An 11,298-nucleotide genomic window follows, 5' to 3' on the forward strand; every position below is an offset into this window, starting at 1 on the left:
AGGTTCTGATGCTATTCTCACTCATTTTGTCCATCTTTTTCATCTTTGTATAATTCAGAACAAATAATCATCCAGAAAATCCTAAAATTTTACAGCTTGAATAAAAAACACATTCATTCATAATTCATTACAAAAATATCTCATTAAGAATTAATAACCAAAAACAAATAAAACGATAATAATGTTTTTAAATTAGAAAATTAATTTTAGAAGTATTAAAGCCTTTATCTTTTTTCTAATTAAATCTAATTTACAATTAAAACGATTTTATTGAAAATCTAACAAAGCCTTTAAATGTATAATCCTGAAAATTTAATTTCTTAAGAATTTATAGACTTTTTTTATGTATAGAATTTCATATCAAGAATTTATGTAATAAGAATATATAAACTTAAATTTATGACATATCTATGTAGTGATGTAACGAATATTCGGTTACTATTCGGTATTCAGCCTATTCGGCCTATTTTTCGCTATTCGGCCAAATACCGAATATTTAATCATTAATCAGCCGAATACTGAATACCTAAAAACAGGAGTAAGAAATAACAAACACAGTAAATTAATCATTTTGGTATTTAGATTTAATGTTATCTGGTTAATGTTGTTTGTTTATATTTATTTATAACTTATAACATGCACAAAATAAAAAAGAACATAATATTAGTCACTTGTATTCACAATTTATGATTACAAAGATCAGCACACGTATACACCTATTCGTTCAAGAATTGTCGCACATCCGAGGGTCTGACCCTACCTATCCTTCTTTTTAAGCACTCGTCTTTGCTCTTCCCTTTCTCTTTCCTCTATCGCTCTAGTCCACATATGCCTATGCATACATCATAATACGCTCTCACGATACTTTCAATTCATCACTTTTCCGTCGTAGATTTCCCATTTTACAATTACGTGACTCATAGCTTGGTGATAGCGGAGAAAAGAGACAGATAGGACGTCGGTATAAGTCACAGTTATGATTTCACAGATGCGAAACAGCTCGGTAGCCCGAACGACCCCAGGCTTTCGCCCGTGCACGCTGAGTGACTTTCATTACAAGCATTTAGCTTTCTGAAGTCTATAAAAACAATTATTTGGCGAATTTCGCGCCAATAAGCTGCCTCAACTTGTTCGAGGCAGCTTATTGGCAAACAAGTCGATTATGTTATCAACTCAATTTCATATTTATTTTCACATTTTCATTTTGCAGTCCTTCTCTGTTCTTCTTCCATTATTTACACATGTAGATCATTTCATTCTTATCCACATTTGATATCATCACTTACCACATATTGCCATGACGCTCTTGTCTGAACTGTCAAGAATTAACACGATTGGCAAAGTGTAGTGACAGTGGGCCAATAGAGAGCAGGTTCCTTGCCATAATGCGGTTTGCACGCCAATTTTCGTACGTGCATTAATCAAGCCGAATAGTTTGGCCGAATATTCAGCTATTCAGCCATGCTCCTGGCCGAATATTCGGTATTCGTTGCAACACTAATTCTATGTATTAAAACTTTTAAATTTCTTTATTATAATTTAGTTTTGTGAAATGCTTTCTTAAAAATTTAATAGAGCTAAATTATAACTAAAAAGAAATTCCAATACAGTAGAACTTGGTTAAGTTTCCACAGCAGATGGTTAATTTCAAAAATCTCAATTTTTTCTGACAAGAGATGTTAAATTTTTCCCTTATGAAATTTTTGCATTTAAGAAAATTTCCCACTTAAGTAGACAGAAATCCTTGTCTAAAACCAGAAAATGGATTTGCTTAAAAAGTTTTTCAACTGCATCCTATAGAAAATTTTATGCATTTATTTTTTATGGAAAAAAAAAGAAAAAAGTTACATGAGGAAATGCACACAATTTCACATGTGGACTGTTTTGAACACAGATTTTATAACTTTCTTAAGCCTGTTTCACAATTATCCTTTGCTACAGGGAAAACAAACAGATGTAGTGCTGCATCATAAGCACAAGTTTTCTGCTTTGGCAGTTGTTTCACAATTGTTTAAAATCATGCAGATCAATTTCTGTAACTGATTTGTGTATAAATTTTCTACTTTAAGTTGCACTTGAAATCTAGCAGATCCAAAAACATCCCAACTAATTGAAGGAGAGTAAAATTGTGAAGCATTCTGGTAAAATGACTTCCAATAACATCTATGGTTTTACTGTCAATTTTAACCAATTGGTCAATGTGTATATTAACCAATAGGAGTACTTTTAAAGAATTTGCTAGTTAATTGAGAAACAGGAGTAGAAAATAAAAACAATGTACATATCATGTGGATAAAATATGTTTTTTGAATCATACTGGTTCTGTTTTTTTGACAATTGTGAAACAGGTTTTACAAGGTTATCTGGAAACAATGTTCACAACAAACAGTAAGTTCTGACAAGTGCTATCAAACATGAGTGATACTATAAAGATCAATTCCCACATGCACAGAACCATGATAGAAATTTGATGTAACATACTCTCAAAATATTTTTTGAAGTGATACTTGCCAGAATTCAAAATAAATATGAAGACTTAGACAGGACTCAATTATAAAAAAGTATTGAAAATACACTGTGACAAAGGCATTAAAAATTACTGAAGTTAGAATAAACATCATAAGATATGCAAATAATATGGTGCTTATGACAAACACTTTAGAAAACTTACAAGAAATATATATACAAACATCTCTAAACCTGATATATTTGTAATAAGCCAAACAACTACCAGATAACATCGAGCTACTTTTTTGTGATTATATTTTAATTAATTTCCAAATAATTTGTCCTACAGGGAGGCATTAGACACTATATCTTATTAAATTTAATAATTATTATTAAATTAAATAACATAGAATATTCTGGAAGAAAAGAATCAGCCCAAAGCAGGATTCAAACCCATAACTCCTGCTTACCATGTAGATGCATTGCCAGTTATGCTACCTGAGTCTCCAGTCCAATCTCTTCTTCCAAGTATATTTAATTATGATATAACCATCCTTGGTTACTTATGGTATGATAATAATAATTATCATTAAATTAAATAATAATAAATTTAATAAGAGATAGCACTTAACGCCTCCCTCTAGGACAAATTATTTGGAAATTAATTAAAATATAATCACGAGAAAGTAGCCTGATGTTATCCAGTAGTTGTTTGGCTTATTACAAGTAGTAATAAAATCAATATATGAAACTGGTAGGGAGTTTGGCATCAAAATAAATATTGAAAAAACAAAATGCATGATAATCAACAGAGGAGCAAATAACAACACCCAGTTACTAATTGATGAGAAGAAAATTGAAAAAGTAAAAATCAATATATACAAATATCTTGGTAAAATGGTTAAAGAAGAGCTAGTTTCAATAAAGAAATTAAAACAGATCACAGTGGCAATCAAGACATTTACAAGAATAAAAAGTCTACATTGTGATAGTAGTCTTGGTTTGAAAATTAGACGAATGGTGAAATATTATTTCTGGCCAGTTTTATTATATGGAGTAGAAGCATAGAGGCTTATCTGGTAAAAGCAGTAAATGTGGCTAAAAGTGTGCCAGCATTAATCTCCAGAAGATTGCACGTTATTGAAGAAATGAAAAAAATGTTGTATAATAAATTCAAATTTTCATTTTTAGGGCATTTAATTGTGTTATTTTTGCCTTAAATTATGAGTATTGCTATTTAAGTTTAGCAAAATGGGTATTGTTTATGATCTGGAAATGGATTAATTCCCTTTTCATTATTTCTAATGGGGAAAATTTATTCTGATTTCAAACAATTCATGAGTTCAAATTTGAAGTACAAGGCACCACTAAATTTAAACTGTTTATTTTAATTATTTTTTATTTATATTTAAATTCATTTCGTTATTTATTACTTTATTTAAAATAGTTGTTATAAAGTAACTTACATTTTTTGTAGCTGAAAATGTTCCAGGTTCAGTATTTCTATGGAAAATTTAAAACAAAAATTTCTTAATGATAAATAAATTTATAGTAATGTATTAAATATACATAAAACAAATATTATATAAATAATGATAAAATAATATAAACAGATTTTTTATCATTATCTATACACAAATCCCCCCTTTACCAAGTTCACTTTCTCCACTTTGCTTCTACAAAATATCTAAATTAGAACTTGTTTTTGCTAAGTAAAAGAAATTTAAAAAGAATTTTAGTTTTTGAGCCAGCAAAAAAATGAGAAAATTTTAATGAAAACAAACATTTTCTTCTGTATTAAACAGACATCTTTAGGTTGAATACAAAACAGAATAGATACAGTAATACCCCGACTTATGCGAACTCAGAGTTACGCGATTTTCAAATCTCATCGATTCGTCTTTTGTTTGAGCGCCACGCAACCTTTGATTACTCACTCCCCCCACACTATTGTTCAGCTTACATGTTCGGATGTGTCACGCAGAATCCACACATAGCTACAATTTATTTTGTGTTATTTATTTCTGTGTTTGTTATATCTACGGAAACTCGAGAGACTCTACTATGTCATCCAAACGAAGTAACAATTATCCTTTGCTACAGGGAAAACAAACAGATGTAGTGCTGCATCATAAGCACAAGTTTTCTGCTTTGGCAGTTGTTTCACAATTGTTTAAAATCATGCAGATCAATTTCTGTAACTGATTTGTGTATAAATTTTCTACTTTAAGTTGCACTTGAAANAATCCACACATAGCTACAATTTATTTTGTGTTATTTATTTCTGTGTTTGTTATATCTACGGAAACTCGAGAGACTCTACTATGTCATCCAAACGAAGTAGAACTAATTCTTCCACATCAAACAAGAAAAGAAAAACTTTATCTTCAGAATGTAAAGTTAGCATTGAGTATGTTCGTAAAGTCAAACGAGTTAAACGAGAATGACGTCATCGTTATTCCTATTTCATTAGACTTTTCGAATGATTCATTACTAACGCGTTTAACTCGTTTGATTTTACGAATGTACCCGTTATTAAAGACTTCGATACAAAAATGAAAATTTGTGAATTGGCAAAGAAATTTGATCTACCGGAATTGTCCATCAGAACAATTATAAAAGGCAAAGAAAAAATTCTCAAAGCTGTGAAAAATGCTCAATCTTTAAATTCAAGCATCATTCGTAAACATCACAGTATTATAACTGAGATAGAAACAATGTTAAAATTATGGCGTAATAATCAAGTAAATGTGAAAAATTGTAAAATAATATAGGCCTAATTTGTTATACATATGCATTATCTCAGATTTTATTAAACATTTTTTTTCTAAATTATTGTTTTCTTTAGTCTCCGGCCCCAATTAAAAATTATTTGTATGTATTTATATGCGAAATTATACCCCGACTTACACGAATTCGACTTATGCGGTTACCGTTCAGTCCCACCTATCGCGTAAGTTTGGGGTATTACTGTATTTAAAAAATAGAACAGAACATAAATATGAAAGAACTAGCAGATAAAACTGGCATTACCTGGGCAAAAAATAAATACAAACATTAAGACTATTAGAGTATTTCATACTTCTAACCCTTATATTAAATTATAGTATTTTATTTATATAACTACAAATGTTATCTTATATAAAAGTTTATCACACCAAGTGACCAATCTAATACATTTTGAAAATTCTTTAAATTGTGTACAGTAGAGGAAGAACATTTTTAAGATTGGTCAATTGGTGTGATAAGCCCTTTGTACTCTTTGTAGTTATATAAATCAAATACTATAATATAACAAACATATAAAGAATTTGATTATTTTAACCTACCATTGTCATATTTATCATGATACTTGGATGGTATGAAATGGCACAATTTCATTAGTCAAGTAGACACCAATTGAAAATACAATATCTTAAATTTTTGAAGATATCATGCTTTTTTCTAATGTTAGCACTAACAAACTGTTTCATTCACAGCCAAACATTAAATGGTAATCTGCCGCCCAACCAAATTTCACAAAAAAATGGACCAAATATTGTATAAAAATATGTAATATTTGTTAATAAATTTTTTATATTTACAAACTTCCATCAACCCAAGAGGTCAATACAAACCCCATTGGAAAACACTGATGTAATCTATTGAATTTAGAATGTAATATGAATTCAGTTTAAAAAATGTTACTGTTTGGTATATGTTGCATTTAATCTACAAAAGGTGATAATTATTGTTCATAGTTTACAATCGGTTGTATAGTTAGGGGTGGGCAGAGGGGTGGATGGTCCCGGACAGAATTTTCTTCAGGGCATCATTTTTGGCATTAAAAAGAGTAAAAAGTAAAATTATCAAACAATTCCAAGAGTTAACAATTACAAAAATTATATAATTGTCATTGAAAAAATCCAGCAACAAATTGCATAACTTTCCTGGCTATTATAAGATCTTATTTAGAAAATAACTTTTATAATTTTAATTACAATAAAACTTAACAGATATAAAAACAACAAAAAATAAACTGGAACGATATATAGACTCTCACCTAAATATCAAATTTCCATCAAAACACCTAAATTCAACATTTGAACATTTTTGGCCACTCGTTAATAGGCCTTCATCAGGAAAAGTCAAACAAAAATAACTGTTCTATTTATAGAATGCTGCAGCGTTGTACACATAATTTTTAAAAATCAGTTCAAATATCAGCTGTGACATATCTACAGGGCCGACATAAGAGGAGCATGCATCAACACAGATTACATTCCCATACCAAATGCATGGAAGTATTATTTAGACTCTTAACAGAAATTATACATTGCTTAATATATGTCACATCTGATGTTCGAACTGATTTTTAAAATTTTTAAAAATTATGTGTATAACGCAGCAACATTCTATAAATAGAACAGTTATTTTCGTTTGACTTTTCCTGATGAAGGCTGATTAATGAGTGGCCGAAAACATTCGAATGTTGAATTTGGTGTTTTGCTGGAAATTTGATGTTTAGGTGAGAACTTAACAGATGGTACCACAAACAATTTTATTATGAGATTTTGTTATAAAAAACTTTTTATATTTTAAATTACTATTAAATGGCAAAAAGCTTAATTTTGAGGGTAAGGATGAGTTTTATAAAAAAAAAAGTGTAAATATTAATAATGAGTAAAATCGGCATTAAGCCTGACTCTATTGGAGACTCATATGACCTCTTTATCTCCCCACCCTATTGACCTTTAACTACCAAAATTTAATAGCATCAATGCCCCTCATATACAAGCCACCTTTCCAAATCTTGTTACTTAATCTTTACCCCATCCTGAAATATTATGTGAAATAGACACCAACCAACACATACACCCACACACCTGCAAAATTTTTTTGCCATTGTTTTACTTTTTTGGATTTAGGTCTCAAAATGTAGAGATTTGCAAAATCTTGGAGGACAAATTTGTCATGATTCTAATACTTTCCCTTGTTATATATACATAACAGCCAGGAAAGTAAAATGTCTAAGGTCCCTGATCCCATCAAACAAAATACTGTTGTTAGTTGTTATTATAGTAACAGAGTCACAACTTATAAAATTTATACAAAAATATAAGCTGGAAAACTTCATTTCCAACATTGTTTTAATATTAAAAATTCGTTTAAGAATTGTGGTTAGTGTCACTAATTGTGAAAGGAGCTAAAATTGATTAAAAATTATCTTAGATCCAGAATGAGTGATTTATGATTAGGGAATCTTTCTATATTATCTGTAGAACATCAACTAGCAAACAAAATAGTTTGATAGTATCATAGATAATTTTGCTAGTAAAAAAGTAAAAAAAATTAATTTGTACTTTTGTATCTTAATTTTAATTTATAAATAAAAGAAATAAGGTTATTTTTTCTTAAACTTAATGTTCAAATTGTGTCTAAATAGGTTTGATGTGTATTATGTATTTCCCACAGGAAGTGCGGCAATTGACAAACCATCTCAGACAGCTCAAATTGTAGTTACAATTTATAGTAAAGAAAACATAATTTTTCTAAGTCTGGAAATATTAAGTATTTTAATATCTGAGAGCTGTTCCTTTAATTATTCTGTTCTGGAAACTATATCATATATGACAAATTAATTACTCATAGTAATATCAAGTTTCTTTTTGACAAAGTTTTAAGTATATATATATTAAAATAATATATACTTAAAACTTTGAAAAATAATATATATATAAAATATAAAATTATATGCTGAATATATACAGCATATAATTTAAATAAAACTGTAAGTAATAATGTAACTAAAATATTAATGCTATAAAATGGAATAATTACATACATGTTTTGATTACCCATAAGCTGCTGAAATTTTGTCCTTGTTCTCTGTTTTATTCTCTCTCTTCCAGACATAGATTTTGCTTCAAAGAAAAAATTTATAATAATTTTAAATCAGAAAAAGCATGATAATTTATTCTATAAATAATTAACTTTATCTAACATTAACTAACTTAAAAAAATAATTAAAAAATCAAATTCACATTATATTATATTATATGTAAAAGCAAATGAATATAAAACATGAAAAGAAACACAGCTCTATTTAAAAATTAATAAAAAAGAAACATTTTTGGACCTTTGGGTAAAAGTACAGTTTTGAATGAGGGGTTTGGATGCCATCCCAAATTTCAAACTTCCCTAGACAACCAAAAATGTCAAAGGAACCATATCTCTAATTGTGACACTTGGCAAGATATCAGGTTGCTTGTTAAACAAATATGATTAACAAAACACACCATGAATGGCAGTGACACCAAAGTAGTAAGTGCAATGGTGTTTCTCAACTTTTATGAGTTTTTAACCATCTCTAGTAAAGGAAAAACAGTTGATTTTTAGCTTTGTTTTGAGAAATAGCTCTAAATTTTTTCACTTTTAAATTTTACTCCTTTTTTTTGAAGGTCTTCAAAATTCAAGATAAGCTGATTTGGAGAGAGCTATTTCTGCAGAGGAATACATAAACTGTTGGTTCTTTTGACTTTTTGGTCTACAGCTCTGATGTGATCCCAACCACCTCATTCTAAGCTGCATTTGTATATATACAGTAAGACCCCTCTTAACACGATGGATGCGTTCCTAGACAACAAAGCACTAAGCAAAACAGAGTTAAACGAAGTCATTTTAACATAGAGTNTTATGGAAGAAACCTTTCAAACAGCCGTAGTCCGTAAACTGCATATGTGCCGGGCTGTGATTGGCTGGACTCATAGAAAATGGATTCATAAAAACAGGAACATATCTACTATGTTATAGGGGGTTCGACTGTATATAAAACTGAGGAATAAAACTTTTGTTTCAGCTAAAAAATATATAATACAGTAAGACCCTGCTTAATGCAGGGGATGCGTTCCTACACAACAAACTGCTAAGCGAAACAGCATTAAATGAGGTCATTTTAACATAGAGTTAATAGGGATAGGGGAACACGCATCCAAAAATAAACAAATTTTACTTTAATTTTAAGTTATTTTTATACTAATTTGTATAATAATATATGTTAAATAACACATAAACATATGCACACAGAAATGTAAAGTTCATTTTTGTGATGAAGGTCCTGGCTCTTCTAAAATTCTTGTTCTTTTGCAATAAAGTCGTAAAGTTTCATTTCTTGCTTTTTTCTTTCCTTAAGCAAATGTCGGTAGCAGAAGATTTCATCAAAAAAGCCTCGTTTTGCTTTTGCACTCCTTTCAATATCTGCTACAATTTAATCAATGATTTTCGTTATTTTACCAAACTTTTACTAAGGAAATCTGTAGAGAAATTTTTTGGGTTCTTTGTTTTCAGAATCTCTATTTCCCAGTTCCACATGAATTCCATGTTCTGCCAGTTCTTGAAGGTTGTTGTTGGTAAGGCTCTGACCAGAAGCCTGCAGTAACTCCTCAATATCCTGCTCGTCTACATCTCCTAGTCCTGCTGTATTGATTAGGTTGACAATTGATTAGAATAACAATACAGCAATAGGCTCTTCTCATTGAGAATTCTTGGATACCTTCAGCCATAACTTCTTCCACATTCCATTCATGCATTTATCAGTTAATTCTTACAAAGCGAAGTCGATATTTGCTATGGCATCCATGATGTTATATTTTTTCCAAAATTGCACCAAAAAAACAGATTTAAAGAAAGTACACCTTTTGGCCACCTTTTGCTGATTGGTTTGTGTTCCCAAATGATCGTATTATATATGAATCAATGAAATGCCACGATAATTTGAATCAGCATAAATTTTGAACTTTTTATAGGCTTCGAGCAGACCACATTATATCAAATCAGCGTTAAGTGGGATCTTACTGTATATATATATATATATATATATACAGTATATATATATATATATAAGTTTTATAAAAATAAAAGAATTTATTATATTTTAACATCAAACAAGTATTTCTTTTTTAAATCTTTCTGCCCCATGGGCACCAAGAGAGCCTCTTTTAGCAAGCCCATTACCGGTTCGGCTAGGCCCTCAACAGGACAGCCGGGCAGCAAGAGACAGGGCACGGCACATCGAGACGAACCACCACCCAAAATATTCTTGGGGGCTTTTTCAAACCATTCGAATTTGACCCCAGGTACCGAGAGTGATAGGCTGCCACCTTGCCATAGTTGTTTGATTCAATGCCCATTGAACCAAATAAGTATTAAGAATTAAAAGAATATATCTATATTATTGTTGAAGAAATATAAAAATATAAAACAATGGGATCGGTAAGAATACTAAATATATAATTTCTAAAAATAGACGAGTAAATTAAAACACTCTTTCCTAGACCGACTTCGAGTGATTTATATTAGCGGACAAATAGTAATCAACAAAGATACTTTACTTTAACCAATGTTAATTCTTTTATTTTCATAGTTTTCAAATCACGTTCCAAATGCATTTCGCCTTTACAGCCTCATCAGTGGATTATCCAACAACCAGACACTTATTTCCTTTTATACAAATAAATTTTTCCCAGCATGCATCANATCTTACAAATCAAAACATCGTCTGTTTACTTAAGCCGCGTTATTAGCCCTCTACCGGAAAAAGAAAAAATATTTAAAATTAAAAATGAATCATTATTATTAGAATGAAATTTTAGGATAAAATTTTTCTTATTATTATTAATAATAATAGTAATAATATTTTAGTTCGTATATTTAAAATTTATTTTATGGAAAAAAAAAATTTTTATCTTAAGGTCCTTAGAATTTATTATCAACAAACAATCCACGAAAATTTCTATTCCACGAAAGATCCTACCCGGATTTAAACTATAATCCCTTTAAACGACCAGGCGTATAAAAGTGTGGCCGGATGAT

The 11,298-nt window shown here is 29.7% G+C and overlaps 1 protein-coding gene across 1 annotated transcript in view; it reads right to left on the minus strand.

Moving 5' to 3' along the window:
* LOC111613713 (jouberin-like) overlaps nucleotides 1-10,459 on the minus strand; it is a 71,675-nt gene extending 61,216 nt beyond the window's left edge. The window contains exons 1-3 of the mRNA XM_023355050.1: nucleotides 10,441-10,459; nucleotides 8,273-8,351; nucleotides 3,915-3,951 (exon numbers count right to left, since the gene is read on the minus strand). Coding sequence (XP_023210818.1) covers nucleotides 3,915-3,951; nucleotides 8,273-8,343 — 108 coding nt within the window. The 5' untranslated portion in view covers nucleotides 8,344-8,351; nucleotides 10,441-10,459. The remainder of the gene's footprint in view (nucleotides 1-3,914; nucleotides 3,952-8,272; nucleotides 8,352-10,440) is intronic.
* Between the last annotated feature and the right edge of the window lie 839 nt (nucleotides 10,460-11,298).

Source organism: Centruroides sculpturatus, unplaced genomic scaffold, assembly GCF_000671375.1.
Source record: "Centruroides sculpturatus isolate CEXI.00-Female unplaced genomic scaffold, Cexi_2.0 scaffold1866, whole genome shotgun sequence".
Taxonomy (NCBI): Eukaryota; Metazoa; Arthropoda; class Arachnida; order Scorpiones; family Buthidae; genus Centruroides; species Centruroides sculpturatus.